This window comes from Emys orbicularis, chromosome 5, assembly GCF_028017835.1.
Source record: "Emys orbicularis isolate rEmyOrb1 chromosome 5, rEmyOrb1.hap1, whole genome shotgun sequence".
Taxonomy (NCBI): domain Eukaryota; kingdom Metazoa; phylum Chordata; order Testudines; family Emydidae; genus Emys; species Emys orbicularis.
In genome coordinates this window covers 108,433,609-108,457,847 of record NC_088687.1, presented here as the reverse complement: position 1 = coordinate 108,457,847, position 24,239 = coordinate 108,433,609, and the positions used below count along the sequence as shown (strand labels likewise).

At 43.7% G+C, this 24,239-nt stretch overlaps 1 protein-coding gene across 1 annotated transcript; it reads right to left on the bottom strand.

Moving 5' to 3' along the window:
* Positions 1-936: 936 nt before the first annotated feature.
* On the bottom strand, positions 937-14,543 carry LOC135879684 (large ribosomal subunit protein P2-like). The gene is made up of 2 exons (XM_065405733.1): positions 14,483-14,543; positions 937-1,301 (listed from the first exon to the last, which is right to left on the bottom strand). The coding sequence occupies exons 1-2, from the start codon at positions 14,541-14,543 to the stop codon at positions 988-990; spliced, it is 375 nt and encodes a 124-aa protein (XP_065261805.1). The 3' UTR covers positions 937-987.
* Positions 14,544-24,239: the final 9,696 nt, after the last annotated feature.

The window sequence follows — 24,239 nt, the reverse complement described above, 5'->3', positions numbered from 1 at the left end:
GATATACTTTTTTCAGAGTAGCAGCCGTGTTAGTCTGTATCCGCAAAAATAACAGGAGTACTTGTGGCACCTTAGAGACTAACAAATTTATTAGAGCATAAGCTTTCGTGGGCTACAACCCATGCTCTAATAAATTTGTTAGTCTCTAAGGTGCCACAAGTACTCCTGTTATTTTTTTGAGATATACTTTATGCAAGATGGCTCATGTAATATCATTGGAAAGGTTACTAAATGTGATTATCCGATTTGTATGCCTATATCATTTTTGTATCTGAAGTTAGGAATATTGATCATGTATCTGCATTTCAAATGTGTTACTTTGGGTGTCACCCCCAACTAGCCCTTCAGGCACAACAATGGAAAAGCCAGAGAGGGCTAATGGCCCATTAGCAAGGACAATGGACTGTGAAAGAGCTTAGTCTTCCTGTGGCTGCTCCAGGCAGCCTATGAGTAATGACTGCCACAGCCCTGCAGAGACATGGGTCTGAGTCACCTGGTACTGGACCCACCCCTTGGGATGCCAGTGTTCTTCCACTGGGAGACAAAGGGTTCCTGCAACATACAAGAGCTATATATGGCAGGGGAGTGACATCATCTGGATTCTCCTCTACCTCCCCACCGAAAGAGACACTGAAAAACACCTGGAAGCAAGAACTGAACTGGGGCCCAAGCTGGAAGAGTGTCTAGCTTGTGAGTAACAATACCTGAGGTCTCAAGCTGGAGACCTGTGTAGCTGCCTTTCAAGACTTTTTGTAATCTGCCTGCAACAAGATCTAGGGTGAGAAACTACTATTTGTAACCAATTTCTTTGCATGTTGGTTTTATTTGTTTAGTAATCTACTTTTTTCTCTCTGTTATCTCTTATATTCACTTAAAATCCACCTTTTGTAGATAATAAACTGTGACAGGGTCAGGCAGATGGCTACAGGAGAGTGATTTTTTTTTCCATTTTAAAGAAAATGTTTTATTAACTTCTGTAGCAAAAGTTTAGTCAAATAGGCCAAATCCCATGTCATCGTCAGATTTCTCAGACTCCTCCTTCTGATCTTTCTTCTCCTCAGCAGGAGCAGCAGAACCTGGTCCAGCTGAGACTGCTACAGCTCCACCAGCTGGCATGCTGGCAAGTTTGCTGTTACCCTGAGCAATGGCATCCTCTATATTTTTTCCGTTCAGTTCACCAATAACCTTGTTCAGGTGTTCATCCGTCTCAATGTCTACACCGTTGAGAATCTTCTTCAAGTCCTTTGAAGTGGGGGACTTGTTGCCCCCAAGGACGGCCAGAAGAGTGATATATCTGCCTTCTATTAGCCCCAGGAGTGAGGTCAAAGGGTCGTTTGACCCTTTGACCTCACTCCTGTCCCTGTTCTTTTATTAGTTGTCCCCCGTAATTTTTTGGTCTCCAGGTCCTGTGGACCCCCCCCCCCTTAGGCTGGGGGAGGGGATCCTTTAGCACTTCCTGGATCCCAATACGATTACCCCATGATTAAGCAGGTTCCTTTCCCCTGGGTAAGGTAACAGGGGCAGTTCCAGGAATCAGGAACTTGCTGGAACCAATTAAGGCAGGCAAATTAGGAGACCTGGAACCAATTAAGAAGCTGCTAGAATCCATTAAGACAGGCTGGCTAACCAGGACCTCACTTCAGTCAGTGAGGGGTGCGCAAGGAGCTGAGAGTGAGAGGGTGTGCTGCTGGAGGACTGAGGAGTACAAACGCTGTATGGCATCAGGAGGAAGGTCCTGTGGTGAGGATAAAGAAGGTGTTGGGAGGAGACCATGGGGAAGTAGCCCAGGGAGTTGTAGCTGTCACACAGTTGTTACAAGAAACTCTGTAGACAGCTGTGATCCACAGGGCCCTGGGCTGGAACGTGGAGTAGAGGGTGGGACTGGGTTCCCCCCATTCCCCTGCCCCTATTGGATCTAAGGGGAGTTGACCTGGACTGTGGGTCCCACCAGAGGAGACGGTCCCTGGCCTGTCCCCCGACCCACTAGGTGGATCAGCAGAGACTGCAGGGATTGTTCTTCTTCCTTTTCCCCATGCTGGCCAGTGATGAGGTTAACCAAACGGCAGGTGTGAGCCAGTAGCAAAAGTGGCCAAAAGGAGGGCTGCCATGAAACTCTGAAGGGAGCAAATCTGCCAATAAGCGCAGGACCCACCAAGGCAGAGGAGGAACTTTGTCACAAAACATTTTTCTTGTTTATAATATAACCCAGTTTATGCAATTCATAATTGGGGGGTGGGGTGGGGTGGGAGAAGAGGCTGTGCATAACTTCCTCCACATAGAGGGAGAAGGCGGAGTTCATAATATACATTTGGGTCTGCACTCCAAGGGAGGTGGACACCTGCATGCTGGGGCAAGTCTCTTAAGCTGAATCTTCCCGGAGTTGATCTCAGTGTCAGTTTTGTTCTGCAGTTGGGTGTGTCCCTGCCTGTGTGTTTGCTGGAGGAAGCTTAATAGCCTAGCTCAGCAAGACAGGTAAAAAGGGTACCCAAGCTGGCATAAGAGGCAGGTTCAGTGATATCTTAGCACATCAGGTGGCGCCTTAAGGGGTCCAACCCGTCACAGTCATATATGGAGAAAAGCCTACCTCTCAGTCTAAACACCATGGATTTCAGAGGCCACAGGTAGCAGTGGAAGAGTCTGAAAATAAATATGCATCTTGCAACACATTCTAAATTTGTGACTAAGTTCCTTACAGATATTTCTGGCACAAACACAATATCAAGGTGGCCCTGATTGCATCTCAAGTTAACTTCATTTTTGGATGGCTTAAGTGTGCCTGATGTATGCAGGTGCGATAGCAGTCTGAAAGGGAGATATGACCTCAGGTAACTTGGACCAAGGCAGTTGAGAATTCTGCAGAGAGTAAGCAGCTCCTTGAGTTTCACATGGAAATGGATTACACAGTGTGGAAAACTAGCATAATATCTCTCCCTGATCTGCTTCACTCAGAAGACAGATGCATTTTGTATAAGGCAAAAACTTCAAAATTAGCCCCAAGGAGAATGTTTTGCAGTAGTGTAGCTTGGAAAAAACAAAGACATGGATAACTATGGTCCACTTCTGAGAGGCATACTTTCCTAGCCAGATCCATATGTTAAAAGCATTATCTTCCACAGAAGAAATGAGTGTCTAGGATCAATGATTAAACTAGTAAGAAACCAAGATGTCACTGTGATAATAGGCAGGCAGATGAATACACGGGAAGAGTTGTTTATAGGCTTCACCAGATACTCAAAATGCTCCTTACAGAGACAAGGTGGATGAGGAAATATCTTTTATTTCTGTTGGTGAAAGAGACAAGCTTTCAGGCTACACAGATATAAACTGGATATAAACTGTTCAGGAAGGACAGGCAGGGCAGAAAAGGTGGTGGAGTTGCATTGTATGTAAGAGAGCAGTATGACTGCTCAGAGCTCCAGTATGAAACTGCAGAAAAACCTGAGAGTCTCTGGATTAAGTTCAGAAGTGTGAGCAACAAGGGTGATGTCGTGGTGGGAGTCTGCTATAGACCACCAGACCAGGGGGATGAGGTGGATGAGGCTTTCTTCCGGCAACTAACAGAAGTTACTAGATCACAGGTCCTGGTTCTCATGGGAGACTTTAATCACCCTGATATCTGCTGGGAGAGCAATACAGTGGTGCACAGACACTCCAGGAAGTTTTTGGAAAGTGTAGGGGAAAATTTCCTGGTGAAAGTGCTGGAGGAACCAACTAGGGGCAGAGCTCTTCTTGACCTGCTGCTCACAAACCGTGAAGAATTAGTAGGGGAAGCAAAAGTGGATGGGAACCTGGGAGGCAGTGACCATGAGATGGTCGAGTTCAGGATCCTGACACAAGGAAGAAAGGAGAGCAGCAGAATACGGACCCTGGACTTCAGAAAAGCAGAGTTTGACTCCCTCAGGGAACAGATGGGCAGGATCCCCTGGGAGAATAACATGAAGGGCAAAGGGGTCCAGGAGAGCTGGCTGTATTTTAAAGAATCCTTATTGCAATTGCAGGAACAAACCATCCCGATGTGTAGAAAGAATAGTAAATATGGCAGGCGACCAGCTTGGCTAAACAGTGAAATCCTTGCTGATCTTAAATGCAAAAAAGAAGCTTACAAGAAGTGGAAGATTGGGCAAATACCCAGGGAGGAGTATAAAAATATTGCTCAGGCATGCAGGACTGAAATCAGGAAGGCCAAAGCACACTTGGAGTTGCAGCTAGCAAGAGATGTTAAGAGTAACAAGAAGGGTTTCTTCAGGTATGTTAGCAACAAGAAGAAAGTCAAGGAAAGTGTGGGCCCCTTACTGAATGAGGGAGGCAACCTAGTGACCGAGGATGTGGAAAAAGCTAATGTACTCAATGATTTTTTTGCCTCTGTCTTCACGAACCAGGTCAGCTCCCAGACTGCTGAACTGGGCAGCACAGCATGGGGTGGAGGTGACCAGCTCTCTGTGAAGAAAGAAGTGGTTCGGGACTATCTAGAAAAGCTGGATGAGCACAAATCCATGGGGCCGGATGCGCTGCATCCGAGGGTGCTAAAGGAGTTGGCAGATGTGATTGCAGAGCCATCTTTGAAAACTCATGGCGATCGGGGGAGGTCCCGGATGACTGGAAAAAAAGCTAATGTAGTGCCCATCTTTAAAAAAGGGAAGGAGGAGGATCCGGAGAACTACAGGCCAGTCAGCCTCACCTCAGTCCCTGGAAAAATCATGAAGCAGGTCCTCAAGGAATCAATTCTGAAGCACTTAAAGGAGAGGAAAGTGATCAGGAACAGTCAGCATGGATTCACCAAGGGCAAGTCATGCCTGACTAACCTAATTTCCTTCTATGATGAGATAACTGGATCTGTGGATGAGGGGAAAGCAGTGGAGGTGTTATTCCTTGACTTCAGCAAAGCTTTTGATACGGTCTCCCACAGTATTCTTGCTGGCAAGTTAAAGAAGTATGGGCTGGATGAATGGACTATAAGGAGGATAGAAAGCTGGCTAGATCGTTGGGCTCAACTGGTAGTGATCAATGGCTCCATGTCTAGTTGGCAGCCGGTATCAAGTGGAGTGCCCCAAGGGTCGTTCCTGGGGCCGGTTTTGTTCGTGGGTGTTGTATAAAAATCCAAGTAGAATAATTGTGAAGATGAGAAAATAAGGACAAGAAATTTCATAGAAATAGCCACTACCACATCTACTGTGGAAACAGAGTTTTAGCCCCAAACAATGGCCTGGTGTTTAAAGCACAGAACTAGGAGGCAGTTGGTCTGGTTTTGTTGCTGGTTCTTCTGTAGACTTCTTGTGTGATGTTGCTAAGTCACTTGACAACTTTTCCTGTCAATAAAAGGGTGATAATAATGCTGATCAAGTATCAAGGGGGTAGCCGTGTTAGTCTGTAGCTACAAAAACAACGAGGAGTCCAGTGGCACCTTAAAGACTAACAGATTAATTTGAGCATAAGCTTTCGTGGGTAAAAAACCCACTTCTTCAGATGCATGAAGTGAAAATTACAGATTCAGGCATAAATATACTGACACATGAAGAGAAGGGAGTTACCTTACAAACTTACAAAATAATGCTGATGTATCTCATGGAAGTGCTATGAAGATTAATTGAGCTCCTCAAATAGTAGGTATTGCTGAAGTGCAAAGTATTATCTATATACAGCAGACAAATACTTGCTCTAAGTAGCACTGACTGTTAATTACCTGCAAAACTGTGTTTGGAAAACATTTGATCTGAAACTTAGTAGATAAGATTGTGGGTTAGTTTCTTTCCCCATCCTTTTTTCTATTCTTCATCCCCTCACTTACTCTAAAGCACAGCAATTTTTAATGCAAACATGAATTTTTTGCATAACTAAATTAATTTTTAATTAGATTGGAGATTGACCTTGTGACTGTTCTGTACTTTAATAATCTTTGCATGTAATCTGCTAAACATTCATAAAAGTCATGTAGGTGATACAACACAAATTAATTTAGAGAGTTCTATGAATGGGGTGATGAAAGTTCAAATGTGTAAAGTGTGGTTTAATCATCAAATTAGGTTGAGTGTTAAGACAAGTACCTTAGTGAGTGTAGGGAAAAGTTGTTATGTTGGGAGTATTATTAGACAATTGAATATTTCAGTAAATGTTTGATTTTAGTATTTGGGATAATTTATTTCATTTATCTGTAGGTTTTGAATTTGACTAGTGATTTTTGGGTACCTCAGTTTTAGGGTACCCAATTTTGGATTTCTTAAGGGGGCAACATTTTCAGAAAGTGCTGAAAACCCGATACCTTAAAAGAAAAAAAAACTGACTGCTAGGGGCAGACATACCTATTGAAGAGGTAAAATGCTTCAACCCACTCCTATTTACAGATAAATATGGTAGGTTTGACTATCTGAGGACCAATTGTAGTTTGGCTCAATATAAATTTAAAGTAGATTGTATTAATTCATATTAATACAACATTTTCCAAACACTTATAAAGGTGTACATCCAATGCCCCAAATCTAGAAGAAGTCTTGCAAAATGCAGTTTAATTTAATAAAACATTTCCAAGAGGAAACCCAAAGCAATATGATAGGTAAAGAGATGTGGAAGTTGGTGATCTTCTTGAAGTTAGGTTTTTTTTCCCCCCCCTCAGCAGGCTGCCCATGGCCCTAATTTAGCAAGATATTTTAGCAGGTTTGTAACATTAGGCACATGAATAGTCTCATTTAAGTCAATGGGACTACTTGTGCTGAAGTGCATTGTTGAATCAGAGTCCACATCCAGTAAAGTGTAAAAATCTAGACAGCCATACCTGCATATTGCCACTCAACTGGCAGAGTGGAGTGGCATTTAATACAATTGTTGTGTACTGCTTGCATAGGCATCCACAAGAATACCACCACCCTTTTGACCACAGAACTATATCTGTTCTGTTGCCAAGCCAGCCTCTGTAGATGCAGGACAGAAAAACAATTTACCCCATTATTTACCTCTTTTGGAGGCTGAAAAAGTTGTGGGCAGGAAGCAACTACGAACTTCTAATTGTTAGTAATACCCCTACTTGAAAGGGGTAAACATGAAGGAGGAGGAAAAAAATATTTGTTTTGGTCTAAGGTGTACAAATGTGAAGTTAAGGAAAGGAAATTTAGAGTGAACATCAAGGAAAATATCCCAATGTATAAATCTCAGATGAAAGTGCATTTTCCATCCTAGTTATTTTTCCATATCTGAAAGTATAATAATATCCACTTTTCAGTATGGAACACTGAAGAGTCCTTCTTCCATCAGGCATAGAAAAATATAGAAACTAGCATACTACCAACAATACTGAAAGACCAGACCTATAGAAATTATTGTTTAGAGCTCTATAATATGATGTTGAAAATGAAGAAACACTTTTCATGGACTGTACACATTCTACTACCACCTCTGCAAAGAATTATTCCTCCAAATTAATACTGAGGCTTTTCATTATCCAATCAAAGGTGTTCTATCAATAATGCATTGTATATAGAAGCTTTTTGTGTTGAAACACTCCTTACATAATAGTCACTGAAGTACAATATTCCTTTAGCAGTTTCTATTCATTCTCGTGAGTCTCTAAAATTGTTTTGTTGTCGCTCAGATCTCACTGGATACTGAAGTTTTCTAAGTGATCCTTGAGACTTCTGGAAATTATACAGGATGGCAGACATATCAGAGCAGTTCTTTACAGAATTTTACAAAGGATTATAGTGTTAAAACAGCTGCCTTGGATTTCTTACAACACTGCATAGCCCTCAATCTGATAATACAAAAGATCTCAGTGTATATCACTGGAACAGATACATTTCCACTTTTAAAATTGGGAGGGATATATCACGTAGGCACTTTGATTGAGTTACAATTTCCCAGGATGTCCAGGAAGTCCCTGCCTGAGCCTAGGTTATTTAGGGAATCTTATTAGGTTTGTTTTTTCCCTGAAATGTGGTTAAACACCAGGGTCCAGTTGGAGAACTGAGTGGCAGTCAATGTATAGATTTTTAACTCATGAAAGGATTCCTTGCCCATGTCTCTCCATTATGCGCTAATTGTGCAGTTGTTCTCATCCCCCAGAGAAAGTGAGAAAAGGCTTATATTTTAGTTAGCACCACTGAAAACTAGACTGGGCTAGTATCGAACAATATTCTATATAGGAAATCCTGCATTGGCAAGGGAATAAACAAGATGATCTTTCCTCTCTACAGGTCTGATCCAGAGGCTGTCAATATGAGCCTTCTTATTGACTTCAATGGACTTTGGATCAGGCTCTATTACTTGTATAATTATCTAATATTTTAAATGTTTCTCTACTCAGAGTTTGGTCTTTGTCCTTAAAGTAGTTGTTTGTTTAGACTTGTTTTAGACAGTACCTGTGCCCTATGATACCCTATATTACGTTTTAAGGGGGAAATATCGTCATCATATTTATTTTCCCTTGTATCTGAAAGTGTAACAATATCCACTTTAAGCAACTGAACACTGAAGAGTCCTTCTTTCATCAGGCATAGCAAAATATAGAAAGTAGAATACTTCCAACAATACTGAAAGTTCAGAGCTATAGAAACTATTGTCCAGAACTCACTAATATAATGTGAAAATGAGGAAAAGCTTTTCATTGACTGTACACATTCTGCTCCCTTTTCTGAACAAGAATTATTCCTCCAAATTAATACTGAGGCTTTTCATTATCCAAGCAAAGGTGTTCTATCAATAATGCATTGCGTATGGAAGCCTCTTGTGTTGAAACACTCCTTATATAATCCTCATGGAAGTACAGTACTTTAGCAGTATATTGCTGTTCTCATGAGTCCCAAAAAATATCACTGTTATAGTGCAGACTTCACTTGCTAACAATTTTCTAAATGATCCCTGAAACTTCTGAAAATTGTACAGAATGGAGAGCAAATCCGAACAGTTCTTTAAACCATTTAACAAAGCATTAGAGGGTTAATATAGCTGACTTGAATAGCTCACGAGATTGCTTTTGTTTTTTTTCCCTAAAGCTGCCCTGTTAGCTTTTGTAGTGACTCTCCTGCTCAGGGGCTTCTTTATAGGTTGCAATTTGGAAATATTTATATGTAAAAGATGAATAGCAGTTTATTTTTCAGAGTGCAACAACAAATGTAATTGCTTCTTAGTAAAATGACAGAGAACCATTAGACCTGTTTGCTTGTGAACGGAGACGTAATGATGTAAATTTCAGACACGCAGCTGCCACTTTCAGAAAGGTGAGTGACGGGAAAGAGGAGTTGGACTAGAAATAGTTCAGGTTGCTTAAGTTTGGCAAATAATAAGTAGTAATTATACACTATGGACTTGCTTATGGATCCATGATTATGCACTAGCCTAACCTGGACTTGAGTTAAAACAACCATGGAGCTACAGTAACTTATGCTTCTGAAGGCTTATCATAGCAGAGAGGAGCTTCACCAAACCCATACCTCATGCCTGTCACAGCCCTATTACACTCAGCATGCCTCCTATGCCAGGAGTGGGGGAAGCAGTTGGCACAGGAGCGGTATCCCCTACCTTTACGTAAGTGGGGAGTTCCCCTTCACTATAGGAATTCTCCATTACCCATTTACAGTCAAAATCAGCTCCTTTGCACTGCCTGAGGAATACAAAGAGCTGGGGAGCAATGTGAGCTATATCTAATATTGATGGCACAACATTAAAGATTCCATCTTCAAGGTACTGAGCACTGTTGTGAAATGCTGATTGCCCCCACCTCTGACTTCAATGGGCATTGGAAGCTCTCAGCATCTTCCAGGACTGAACATTAAGGTTTCAGGGGAAATTTCTTTTTTCAATCCAAAAGACATATTTTGGAGGTCATATTTTAAATGATAGTACTCTGATAACATCCTATTAACTGGGAAAATTAGTAAAGGTGCATAGCTCTCACACTATCTGAAGACTCTTACACTATCAGTATCATTGGAACAAATACATTTATTTTTGTTAAACTGGGAGGGATCTATCACTTGGGCACTTGGAGTCACTTACATTCCCACAGGATGTCCTTATCGTCCTTGTCTGAGCCCAGGTGATTTAGAAAATCCCAGTAGTTCTACCCCCACCCCCCCCGCCCCCAAAATTCCTGAAACGTGCAGTTATACAACAGGGCACAACTGGAAAACTGAGTTTCAGTCAATGAATAAGTATCAGAGGGGTAGCCATGTTAGTCTGGATCTGTAAAAAGCAACAGAGTCCTGTGGCACCTTTAAGACTAACAGATGTATTGGAGCATAAGCCGACGAAGTGGGCATTCACCCACGAAAGCTTATGCTCCAATACGTCTGTTAGTCTTAAAGGTGCCACAGGACTCTCTGTTGCTTTTTAGTCAATGAATAGATCTTTATCCATTACAGGATTCCCTACCTATCTCTCTCTGGCCGTTTAGAACCTAATCATGCCCTGATTGTACAGTTTTTCTCATCTCAATTCACTTTTATGTAAGTATTATTTCACTATTACAAGCCTTGGTGATACATGCTGATTCCAAAACCCAGTACTCAGTACCACAAATTAGGCACATGAGCAGGAACACAAGAAAGTATTTGGTTTTTTTCACTGTACTCTGTTTCCCCCCCCCCCCCCCCCAATTTGCATTGATTTAAATTTAACGCTGGGGACAAATAGTCCTGTAAAACCAGCACCTGCTCTTGGAGGCGGAGGGGGAAGGGAGGAGATTGGGAAATGGTTTTGTACCATATTCATTACTTAATTCAATGTCTGCCAAAACCCAGACTTTGCTTGCAAGCTAGGGGCTAACACCAGATTCCTCACTTAATTTTAACTCTGTCAAAACCCAGTATCTGCACCCCTGAAGGGTGTTGACAGTTGAAGCATTCCCCCCCATTGTCTTGTAACTCTGCCGAGACCTAGCATCTGCTTGCACAGAGGTGTTGACAGTTTGAGCTTTAACACTTTCCCATTGTACAGTTACTCTGCCGAAATCTGGCATCTGCTCACACATAGAGGTGTTGACAGCTTAAGTTAGTCTAAAACGATGTTCCTATGAGATTGGCAGACACAGGCGGACAATGGGTGTTGGGGAAGTTTTTCCCTCTCCTAATGCCAAGTCCTTGGGAGATAGGGTGGCAAGGTGGGATACTAAGAGTTGAACAATTCTCCCTTTATAAGCAAGTCTCTCAGAGATTGGCAGACAGTGTGTCACTGGGTTATGTGGAGAATTCACCCCTCAGAACAACAAGCATTGGTGTGATTTTGGTCACTAGTCTAGAACATCGGTCTCTGTCTTGTCACAAGAACGTGATCTCAGGATAATGAGTGGCCAGTACACTGGAAGAACCTTTTAATGTCCAGCTATGCAGTTTGGGTGTAACCCAGTGTGAAATCATAGCCTTCCAGCAGAACTTTAATGTCCTGCATTTCTCAAGGCTGTGTTAAATCTTTGCAGACACACTGGCACCCTGGGGTTGGTTGGAGGAAGAGAAACTTTTGTGATGGGGCCAGACCTCTTCTGGAATGTTACTGCTTCTAGCTAATAAATGGCAAACATACTGGAGGCAAGGGCTAGTTGTAAGATAAAGTCCCATCCTCTCTCTTAGTGTTGGGAATCAATGAAGAAACGAGAAGATGAGCAAACAATGACCAAATCCAGGATGAGAAACACCTTAGCTTGTGATTCAATAGATTTTACACATTTTGTTCTGGACTATGGTGCAGTGATGCAGTTAAAGTTCAAGTCATAGCATAGGCCAAACATAAGAGAATAAAATAAATCAGCTTTCAAAGGACCAGATTCTGATACAGTTTACTTCAAAACAGTTCTATTGAAGTCCTGGGACCACTGGTGGAGTAAGGTGCTATTCAATATGAGTAAGGGTTTCAGAATCTGGTCCAAACTAATTAGAGAATATGATTAATATGCTATTGCAGGCCACTCCCTGGCAGAATCATGCTGACATGGGTTCTCAGACATCACAGTGGTATAATAACCTGTATAGAAGAGTGAATAGAGTTAAAAAAAAAAAAAGACTAAAAGAAAACTTTTCCAGATGGAGCAGAAACATTAAGTGAAATAGAAACAAATATTTTCTCAGAAAACAAGGGAAAATAGCTTCAGCTGTGATAACCTTCATGATCACATCAGCTAATCAAGGACACAGTAAAAATATCAGACAATTTTCACCATGTGTCCAGTCCATAGTTTCAAACCAGACAACAACTCTAAATATATTGCAAACAGCAAACTGATCAAATGAGCAAAAGAGAAAAAGAACAAAAAATAGAACCAAAACAAAAAATTGAAATTAATTTTCTGGTGCTCTGAAAATTGAACTAAAATGTGGACTTCTGCATTAGCACTTCTGCACTTTGATATGAACAGTACATATAGCACTATTCAGAACAGATAATACCAGAAAGTTGAGGATGTTTATGGGCAAACATGATGTAAAAAAGAAATGCAAAGACAAAGTATCCCTTTTATATGACCCACTGCTGTAGTCAGTATTTCCAGTATATTTAAATAGAGTGTTTTATGTAGAAGCACCTGTATATATTTTATTTTTTACAATTGCCCAAAAGACTGCTAACTCCATGCTGTTCTATTGTATTCTTGTACAGTTCCACTTCATGTTTGTATCAGACAATTAGGGTGGTAATTACTGCAGTGCTATATTTGTAGAGATGGTTCAAGTGTTTCTAACTATCTGCTGCAACTTGAATGGTTACCTGGAAACCATAGAATCATAGAATATCAGGGTTGGAAGGGACCTCAGGAGGTCATCTAGTCCAACCCCCTGCTCAAAGCAGGACCAATTCCCAACTAAATCATCCCAGCCAGGGCTTTGTCAAGCCGGGCCTTAAAAACCTCCAAGGAAGGAGACTCCACCACCTCCCTAGGTAACGCATTCCAGTGCTTCACCACCCTCCTAGTGAAATAATGTTTCCTAATATCCAACCTAGACCTCCCCCACTGCAACTTGAGAGCATTGCTCCTTGTTCTGTCATCTGCCACCATTGAGAACAGCCGAGTTCCATCCTCTTTGGAACCCCCCTTCAGGTAGTTGAAGGCTGCTATCAAATCCCCCCTCATTCTTCTCTTCTGGAGACTAAGCAATCCCAGTTCCCTCAGCCTCTCCTCATAAGTCATGCGCTCCAGACCCCTAATCATTTTTGTTGCCCTCCGCTGGACTCTTTCCAATTTTTCCACATCCTTCTTGTAGTGTGGGGCCGAAAACTGGACACAGTACTCCAGATGAGGCCTCACCAATGTTGAATAAAGGGGAACGATCACGTCCCTCGATCTGCTGGCAATGCCCCTACTTATACAGCCCAAAATGCCGTTAGCCTTCTTGGCAACAAGAGCACACTGTTGACTCATATCCAGCTTCTCGTCCACTGTGACCCCTAGGTGCTTTTCTGCAGAACTGCTACCTAGCCATTCGGTCCCTAGTCTGTAGCTGTGCATGGGATTCTTCCGTCCTAAGTGCAGGACTCTGCACTTCTCCTTGTTGAACCTCATCAGGTTTCTTTTGGCCCAATCCTCTAATTTGTCTAGGTCCCTCTGTATCCGATCCCTACCCTCTAGTGTATCTACCACGCCTCCTAGTTTAGTGTCATCGGCAAACTTGCTGAGAGTGCAGTCCACACCATCCTCCAGATCATTAATAAAGATATTAAACAAAACCGGCCCCAGGACCGACCCTTGGGGCACTCCGCTTGAAACTGGCTGCCAACTAGACATGGAGCCATTGATCACTACCCGTTGAGCCCGACGATCTAGCCAGCTTTCTATCCACCTTACAGTCCATTCATCCAGCCCATACTTCTTTAACTTGGCAGCAAGAATACCATGGTTGAAGTACATTAAATATCAGGAGTCTGCCTCTTTACATATGGAGATGTTGTTTTCCCATGCAACAGAAACTCACCAGCATTATTGAATGAGGGCATCAAGCAGCCAGACAAACTGTCATTTTGTTGTTCTCCTCTGGAATCTCTCCAATTTGTCCACATCTTTCCTGAAGTCCGGAGCCAGACACAGTACTCCAGCTGAGGCCTCACCAGTGTGGAGTGGGACAATTCTCTCCCTTGTCTTGCGTGCAACACTTCTGTTAATACACCCCAGAACAATATTTGCTATTTTTTTAAACTGCATCACATTGTTGAGTCATTTAATTTGAGATCCACTAGAACATCCAGATCCAGACCACAAGAATCCTAAAACAGGAAGAGACAGAGAAGACTGCTACCTAAGACAGAGAGACACTACTCACCCCATCATTCTATAGACTCTCTCTTTTCAGATTGAGTCTGATTGCACATTTTGCTACAAAACCCCCTAGCCTAGAGGTCTGCTCAGGTCTAATTTTAAAGCCCAACCTGGACCCAAACCTGACCTGTGCCCAAGAGGGTTTAGTCATTTTCAGATGTGACCTGAACCCATGTCAGTGCCACCACCTCAAGTTGGCTTGATGGGGGCTTCCCTCTCCACCCCACAAGTGCCTGCAATCCACCTTTGCATGCCTCCTACCTGTGGGATTGGCCTGACGGTAGCTGCGTACTGCAGAGTGAGAGGCAGCTGCGTGCCCCATCCTCACCAGCTGCCAGATAGCTGCAGAGTGAGAGGTTTCACAACTTGTCATCACACTGTCTCTACACCAGACACACAGCACAGCAAGGTGGTAGTGGCGAGCAGGAGTGGGGCACACAGCTGCCACTACTGTGACTCCAGGGGCAGGAGGAGGTGAATGGAGCTGCCCTGACCCAAGCTCAAGTTGGTTGTGTCATTTGCAGACCCAACCTGACCAGACACTTTTTTTCAGGTCCTGTTAGGCTTGGGGTGGGGTATAGGGCTCTATTCTAGCCTGCAAGAAGGAGCAGGAAACTCCCCTACTCTTCAGGTGGTAGCTTGTAAATCCAGCACAGTCCTCATTACGCCACAGAGCTGAAAGCAGGAGCTTCTCAGCTGAGAGCATGTTGGAGATATATGGGAGATTTTGTCTATCTTTCCAGAGAGTGGAAATTGCAGGGTCTTCCATTATGAAAGTGCTAAAAAAGGGCAGACCTTGATTTTAATAAATTCATTTCTTTGTAGAAAGCAAGTTTAGATTCAAAGATACCACATTAGTATTTATGGAGACTGGATGTCTCAGCACTTTGATAATGAGCTACAGAGCCTTGCAACTGGGGGTCACTAGTTTGAATCCTGCCCAGCTCAGTAATGATTTAAAACGTTTTCCCTATCTAAAGGTCCAAACTCACAAACTGACCCCTAGGCTTTTCACTAAATTGTAAGTTCCAGGGGTCAAGGACTGTCTCTTACTAGGTATCGATATAGTGCCTAGCACAATGAGGCTCTGATCTCAGTTGGGTCCTGTAGTGATGGCTCCTGCATTAGGCGGCCAAAATCACCATACACACTATAAGGATGTGTCTACACAACATATTTATTTCAGCAGAGTGTAGTGTAACACTCACATAGCCACCATAGTACAGGTATAAATAGTAGTGTACATGGTGAAACATGGCTTAGGCCAGTAAAGATACACCTGAAGAGTGTGAGTATGTACCTGAGTGCATATCCTACATGGCTCTCTACTCACCCAAGTTGTGCCTTCCCGATAGCTTGCTAACACAAGCACTCCCCTCTAGGCCTCGCAGTCATTCTATATGTTAGTGATTGGCACACTCCAACCCTTGAGCCCTCTAAGCATCCTTGTGGAGGGGGAGGGTCCAGTCTCTGGTCAGCTGGACCCTCTCAGAATTCATCATTCCACTGCTTCCAAGAAAGAGTACACTCCAGCTCACCAGTTACACCTCAGATCACCACTCTGCTTAACACACAGCACTTAGATATGTTTATTGTGACATCAAGTCTATGCTTATTTAACGAAGTGTAGAGATTCAAGTGGTAGTAAGTAGACATATTGGAAACAAATGGTTACATATAAAAATCATTAAAAGCATTGTAGAGTCTAGACTTAATTAATAAAACACTCACATCTAATAAAGTGTTCCTTACCCAAAATCCATTCAGAGCTTTCCAACCAGGCTGGTTGTGAGCATTCTTTCTTGAGATAAGGACAGTGTCTGTTTGCCTCTAAGTGAAGGATTCAGTGTCTCTGAACTCCAACATATACCAGACCAATGCTTTGTATTTATTCATAACAGGACACCCCCTGTGGTTTATTTCTTCCTATAGATTTCACACAGTCTCTCAATTTGCTGTGTATGCAGATAGGCATACAATACACCAGGAATCAGCAACTTTTGGCACGCAGCCCATCAGGGAAATCCACTGGTGGGCCAGGATGGTTTGTTTACCTGCAGCGTCCACATGGTCAGCCGATCGCAGCTCCCACTGGCCGTGGTTCACCATTCCAGGCCAATGGGGGCTGCGAGAAGCGGCGGCCAGCACATTCCTTGGCCTACGCCACTTCCCGCAGCCCCCATTGGCCTGGAACGGTGAACCACAGCCAGTGTGATCTGTGATTGGCCGAACCTGCAGACACTGCGGTAAACAAACCTTCCCGTCCCGCCAGCAGATTTTCCTGATGGGCTGCGTGCCAGAGGTTGCCGATCCCTGCAATACACAAATGGTCAGACAGGGAAATAAATGTCAGTGCCTGTTAGGAACATTTCTGAGGTATGTCACCTTCTGGTGACTGTCCTCAACTCCAAGACCCTTAGAACATATATATGTTTTTAATTAGAGATACATAACTCCTTAAACAGCCCTTCATAATGTTTCAATGATTATAACTGCCAATGTGCTACTGGACATCAGTTTCAGAACTCATATAATAGAATCATAGAAGATTAGGGGTGGAAGAGACCTCAGGAGGTCATCTAGTCCAGTGGTTCTCAAACTAGGGCTGCCACTTGTTCAGGGAAAGCCCGTGGCAGGCAGAGCCCGTTTGTTTACCTGCTGCGTCCGCAGGTTCAGCCGATCGCGGCTCCCACTGGCCGTGGTTTGCCGCTCCAAGCAAATGGGGGTTGCAGGAAGCGGCCCGGGCCGAGGGACGTGCTGGCCACCCTTCCTGCAGCCCCCATTGGCCTGGAGCAGCGAACCACGGCCAGTGGGAGCCGCGATCAGCCAAACCTGCGGACACGGCAAGTAAACAAACTGGGGCTGCGAGAAGTTTGAGAACCACTGATCTAGTCCAACCCCCTGCTCAAAGCAGGACCAATACCAACTAAATCATCCCAGTCAGGGCTTTGTCAAGCAGGGCCTTAAACTTTTAAGGACTGAGATTCCATCACCTCCCTAGGTAACCCATTCCAGTGCTTCACCACCGTCCTAATCACTTCCCTCGATCTGCTGGCAGTGCTCCTACTAATGCAGCCCAATATGCCGTTAGCCTTCTTGGCAACAAGGGCACACTGCTGACTCATATCCAGCTTCTCATCCACTGTAATCCCCAGGTCCTTTTCTGCAGAACTGCTGCTTAGCAAGTTGGTCCCCTGGGATGTGGTGGTGCCTGGGATTCTTCTGTCCTAAGTACAGGACTCTGCACTTGTCCTTGTTGAACATCATCAGATTTCTCTTGGCCCAATCCTCCAATTTGTCTAGGTCACTCTGCATTGTACCCCTACCTTCCAGCGTATCTACCTCTCCCCCCAGCTTAGTGTCATCTGTGAACTTGCTGAGGGTGAAAGCCATCCCATCATCCAGATCATTAATAAAGATGTTGAACAAAACCGGCCCCAGGACCGACCCCTGGGAAACTCCACTTGATACCGGCTGCCAACTAGATATCGAGCCATAGATCACTACCTGTCGAGCCTGACAATCTAGTCAAGTTTCTATCCACCTAATAGTCCATTCATCCAATCCATACTTTAACTTGTTGGCAAGAATACTGTGGGAGACCATATCAAAAGCTTTGCTAAAGTCAAGATATATCATGTCCACTGCTTTCCCCATATCCACAGAGCCAGTTATCTCATCATAGAAGGCAATCAGGTTGGTCAGGCATGACTTGCCCTTGGTGAATCCATGCTGACTGTTCCTGATCACCTTCCTCTCCTCCAAGTGCTTCAAAATGGACTCCGTGAGGACCTGCTCTGACAGTTGGCATCACAGAGTCCCTGAGTCACTAATATGCCTGGCATTAAAGAAACAATACATTCCTCCTCCAACACCTTACAAACCATCAAGTGTGAATCATAAGCAAGGCTGGTAGATTGGAACAAGGACCTCAGGAGGGAAGGGATAGAAACTGGGACTGGAAGCTAGCAGGGAAGGAGAGAGAAACTGGGACTGTGAAGTAAAGGAGACAGGGAGTGGTAGCTGGGGACTGTGACTGGCTGGACAAGGAGACTAGGACTAGGTGCAGGGAACAGGATTGGGATCTGGAGGAGTCAGGGGAGGAAAGTAAGAGAGGGCTATCAGTTAGTAGGTGGGGATGGGAATGAAATGGACACTGGATGAGCCAGAGGGAGGCGAGCCTGAAACTGATTGGATAAGAAGACTGGGACTGAAAATTACAGGGGTGAGGGAAGACAGATCTGACTAAAGCTGGGTGCAGGGGTTGAACTGCAATGGGAAGTTGGGCAAAGAGACTGTGACATGGAGCTGGAGTGGAGTGGGATTGGGGGGAGATAATGATGATTTTGGATGAGGATCCCAGGGAGGAAGATTGGAACTGGGATCCAGTGTGGATGGAAAACCTGGTCAGGCATGAACCATGGAAGCTAGGGTAGGGGAGAGACAAATTGGTTGAAAAGACAAGAGGAAAGAACTGGGATTGGTTGGGCAAGGAGACAAGGAGCTGGGGGGCGGAAATGGAGAGAGGGTAAGAGGAAACAAACTGGAATGGGGAGTATGGAGGGGAGAGACTATGACTTGCTGGGCAAAAAAGACTGGGATGAGAAGCCTGAGGAGTGGAGACTGGAAGTGGGAGGCTGAGGAGAATGGAACTGAGATTAGGAGTTTGCAGGTATGCAAGAGACAGGAATGGGACAGAAATAGGTAACGACAAAGTGGTAACCCTTGGAGGGAAATGGGAATTCTTCTGCTGTCAGCCAATATCTGTGAAAGTCAAGGGAAAAAAGTTCCATCCACACAGGTGCCGACTTTTCATAGTTCCCAGGGGTGCTCGACCCCTGGCTACGCCTCAGGCCCTGCCCCCACTCCTCCCTTCCCCCCCAAGACCCTACCCCCCCCACCCCATTCCGTCCCCTCCCCTGAGTGTGCTGCGTCCTTGCTCCTCCCTCCCAGCCTCCTGCATGCCACGAAACAGCTGTTTGCGGTAGGCGGAAGGCACAGGGAGAGAGTGGGAGGCACTGATCTGTGGGGCCCACTGGCGGGTGGGAGGTGCTGGGGGGAGAGGGAGGTGCTAATAGGGAGGCTGCCGGTGGGTGCTCAGCACCCACCATTTTTTCTTCTTGGGTGCTCCAGCCCGAGCACCCATGGAGTCAGTGCCTATGTCCATCCCCAACCTGTCCCCCTAGTATTTCTCCACATAGATGATGCCAACCTACTCTTGCCATCAGTTACTGCATTAGCTCAAGTGATAAAGGTCTGGATCTGAAGGTTCCAACCCTGCTGATGAGTTCTGGATGTTCCAAGAGGATACATTTCTATTTTTGTTTTTGTTTTTTTCTCCCTATTTTTTTTTAAACTAGGAAATTACAGTGTGAACACTCAGAGCTAGTGTTGAAGTGAATAGGGAGATGTACTTTGAACCTAGAAAGTACTGGGAAAAGTCTGGTACCAGGCATCCTGAATTGGGCACCCAAAATTAATGGTTACTTTTTGCATTAAATTACTTTGCTTCCATTCCCCCATCAGTAAAATGGAGCTAATACCACCCACTAACCTCACCAGGGTGTTGTGAAGATGAATTCATTAATATTTGTGAAGTACTCAGATACTACAGAGATAGACACCATAGAAAAGACTGTGGGGAAATTAATAATTCTGTCTTTAGAGTGGTGTTTGAATAATGTGCAGGCCTGAACCCATTGAACAATGAGGAGAACGCGAAGTATTGTATAGCTGCTTGTTCAGTAAGTACAGTATCAATGAGGCCGGGGTCCTATGAGGAGGGGAAGAAGAACAAAAAAGGATATCATGTAACTAGAGACTATATAATAATGCATACACACAAAGGGTCTGAATTATAGATGCATAGGCAGCCTTATTAATGGCATTAACTATTTCTGACTGCTGGACTTTGCAACTTTAATAACGCTCTTTAACTTTGTTGTGCGAAATAAAATGGTATAGTTCTCAATATTCTCATTCAAAACATTTGTTACTGTTCCAGTCCTGTAGTCCCTTTACTAGCCTTCATCTTCTCACTTTGGTCACATTCCAAAGACTACTTGGTCCACTTTTCTAAAATGGTGTTAAGATCTGTTTTTAAAAAGTTTGTAATGGACTGCTACAATTTGATGTCATTTTACCAACAACAATATTCCTACATACTTTCAGTTTTGTACAACAACTTCTTCCTTAAAGAACTGGCTTATTTTTTTCCTGGTGTCCTTGAAAAATCCAGCCTTGTTGTCTTGGTTCTGTCTTTTCTCTAATGAACTGTCATGTCCAGACTTCCTCCCGCAACAGTTTTATTTTTTCCCTTTTGCCTATTTTTGCCACTGGATCTTCACTTGCACTCTGATTCAGCAACTTTTTCCTCTTTCCCTTTTGTAACTTCATCAATTTGTTCCTTCACCTTCTATAGTTCTTTTTCAAATACAATCTTTTCAAGACTTCAGGCAATTGTACACTGAATTTGCAGCACCTTCCAGCTTCTTTGCTTTGCTTCTATTTTTTTCTTCACAGCATAGCTTTTTTTGTCTATTCTTTTACACAAGTCTATTCCAACAACACTGCTGTTGTTCCTTGACAGATCCCTCCCCTTCTTCTACTTTCAAATCACTGTAGATCAATCAGGATATAAGCTGTCCTCGCATCATATGAATGTGTTCAGCTCAGTCAATATTGACTTCTCTCATGCCCCTGGCCTAACTGGGAGTTTTGTCACATTGGCTGTATGTCTGCCCTGTCCATAATAGGTGGCTCTCAATTTCCCTGACTTGTGTTTGAATTTTATCGTCTGGGATAGATGACATAACATTTTTTCTTGCACATTTTCAGCTCTTTTACAAATGTTTGGCAAGCTGAGTATGCTTTGGGTAAAGGTATGATCCATCTCAAATTCTGCACGTGCTTTGAAACTGAGTCATACTTCTTGGGACTGACCTTATTTGCCTTTGGCATGCACACAAGTTTTAAATTATCCCTCATCCTACTGCCCCTAGGGTGCTCTGAGCCTGTAACTCTTCCATTACCATAGCTCATCTACTGTCCAAAATATGTCTGGCATGAACTCTGGTTCACTAAGAACCTGTCCAGAGTCTCATTAATAATGCACAATTTGCATTTGATCTGAAGGTCCAATGCAACATTCCTGTGTGCTTGGTATAAGCCAAGAGGAAAGCTTCTCAGTGTTTCTCCTGGTTCTTGTCTCACTTACCTGAAGATTACTGTTTCATAAGACATATTCTTTTCTGGAGAGAAATGGTCAGCCAGAACATACTGGGCATTTTCAAGTGCATCTTTATCTCTGCCACATTTTGTTGCTCGGCAGTGAATCAGATGTCTTTTACATCACTGCCCATATAGTACTGCTGAACACAAACTTGTCATGTTGGACTTCAAATTCTGAATATATCCAACATACTTCTGAATCTGCTTATCTATTGCTGCCATCACTCTGCAACATCTGTAGCCTGATAGGCCAAATTGGGAAAGGAGGCAATGCAAATACCACGGTGCTTTTTATTTTTTTCCTATTTGTGCCTTTATTTCCCCCCCACTCCCAGACATCATTTCAATTTAACTTATTGCTGGTTTGTTCTCATTAGTTTCCTGTAATTTTGTTACTGCAGGCTTTATGAATTGTTCCCCATTAAGTACTTCCAAGAGCTTGAATGTGTGAACTATTGCCCATACCAAAGATGAACACAATGTAATTACTGGTAGCTGTTCGGCCGCACCAAAGATACCCAATATTCCTTCAGAAAACAACTTTAATTTCACAGTTGTAAAATAATAAAGATTTTCCCCTTTCTTCATTGTAACCTGAATGAGCTTGTTCTCTTGCTAGTCCTGTTGTCCAATTGCAGATTTGTAGTGTCTCATTACACTGGACTCATTTTAGTTGGCTTTCTACTTTCTCTTTCCTTCCAGATCTACATCTTCACAACACAGATTCGTTAGTCTTACAGCCAGTTTTAAAAACTTTTGGAATACACCCTAAGCCATATTAATGTACTATATTGGGTACACTGAGGCTGCAGTGGCAGGTAACTGCTAGTGTGGATTTGACTAACTTCCAGCAACGCTTCATTTGGCAGCATTTGGCTGTTAGGATATAGCTCAGTTTCAGGGTTTGACTACACATTTACAGCAATGAGAAAGGATCCTTATTGAGAGCAGGCTGGAAGGTCTGTCTAAATGTAGCTTCTGCAGGTGTGTGTTACCATACTTCATATGATTTATCATCTACAATCCTGTCATCTTATTGTTTGCTGCATACAGGTCATGAAATTCATGCTAGTGCAGAAGATGTCTCAAGGGTCTGTCAGGGTTCCCTCCCCACTCTGAACTCTAGGGTACAGATGTGGGGACCTGCATGAAAGACCCCTAATCTTATTTCTAGCAGCTTAGGTTAAAAACTTCCTCAAGACACAAATTCTTCCTTGCCCTTGGACAGTATGCTGCCGTCACCAAGGGAGTTAGACAAATTTTCAGGAAAAGGACCACTTGGGGAGATATTTTGGGGAAATAGGAACTCCAAGCCCCTTCACCCCCTTTCGTGGGAAGGCTTGAGAGTAACTAAGGTGAACACAGACCAGACCCTTGGGTTTTTAGGGAACTAAAAACCCCAATCAGATTCTTAAAAAACAGAACTTTATTATAAAGAAAAAGTAAAAGAAGCACCTCTGTAAAATCAGGATGGAAGGTAATTTACAGGGTGATCAGATTCAAAACACAGAGGATTTCCCCTCTAGGCAAAACTTTAAAATTACAAAAACAGGGATAAGCCTCCCCCTGCACTCTAGGATGCCCTTCAGATTGACACCAAGAGGGGGTTCCTTAAGAGGCGGAGCAGAGCTTAGTGGGAGGTGGGCCCCACACCAGAAGTACAAGCACTTGGTGCTCTTAAGGATAGATTTCCCCCAATGGGGATCTGGGCAGGGCTGCTGGCTCCTCGAGGAGTGGGACCCCCAGTGGGGTCCTTCCAGGGAAGCCTGTTTATGTAGGAGCATGAGGCCTCTCAGTCCCAACTCCAGGTCAGTACACCTGGTTCTGTTCACGGCTCACCAGAGTAAGCACCCTGGCAGGCCGGGCCAATTTGTTTACCTGCTGCGTTGGCAGGTTTGGCCAATCGCGGCTCCCGCTGCGGTTCACCGTCCTAGGCCAATGGGGGCTGCGGGAAGTGGCGTGGGCCGAGGGATGTGCTGGCCCGCGGCTTCCCGCCACCCCCATTGGAACGGCGAACTGCGGCCAGTGGGAGCCGCGATCGGACGAACCTGCCGACATGGCAGGTAAACAAACTGGCCCGGCCTGCCAGGGTGCTTACCCTGGTGAGCTTCATGCCAGAGGTTGCCGACCGCTGGCATACAGAGTACACTTATAAAGTTTTTGGACAATACCAAGCTGGAAGGTTTGCAAGTGCTTTGGAGGATAGGATTAAAATTCAAAATGATCTGGACAAACCGGAGAAGAGATCTGAAGTAAATAGGAGGAAATTCAATAAAGACAAGTACAAAGTACTTCACTTGGGAAGGAACAATTAGTTGCACACATACAAAATGGGAAATGATTGCCTACAAAGGAGTAATGCAGAAAGGGATCTGAGGGTCATAGTGGATCACAAGCTAACTAGGAGTCAACAGTGTAACTGTTGCAAAATAAATAAATAAAGCAAACATCATTTTGAGCTGTATTAGCAGGAGTATTGTAAGCAAGATGCAAGAAGTAATTCTTCTGCTTCACACTGATTAGGCCTCAGCTGGAGTATTATGTCCAGTTCTGGGCGCCACATTTCAGGAAAGATGTGGACAAATTGGAGAAAGTCCAGAGAAGAACAAGAAGAATGATTAGAGGTCTAGAAAACATGACCTCTGAGGGAAGATTGAAAAAAATAGGTTTGTTTAGTCTGGAGAAGAGAAGACAGAGGGGACATAACAGTTTTCAAATACATAAAAGATTATTACAACGAGGAGGGAGAAAAAAATATTCTCGTTAACCTCTGAGGATAGGACAAGAA

What these genes read in the sequence shown, in the direction of transcription:
- LOC135879684 (XM_065405733.1), bottom strand. Translation starts at nt 14,543, where the DNA reads ATGGGGCACGCAGCTGCCTCTCACTCTGCAGTACGCAGCTACCGTCAG. An exon ending in CCGTCAGGCCAATCCCACAG is followed by an intron (nt 1,302 to 14,482) that starts GTAGGAGGCATG and finishes TGGGGCTAATAG; the next exon opens with AAGGCAGATATATCACTCTT.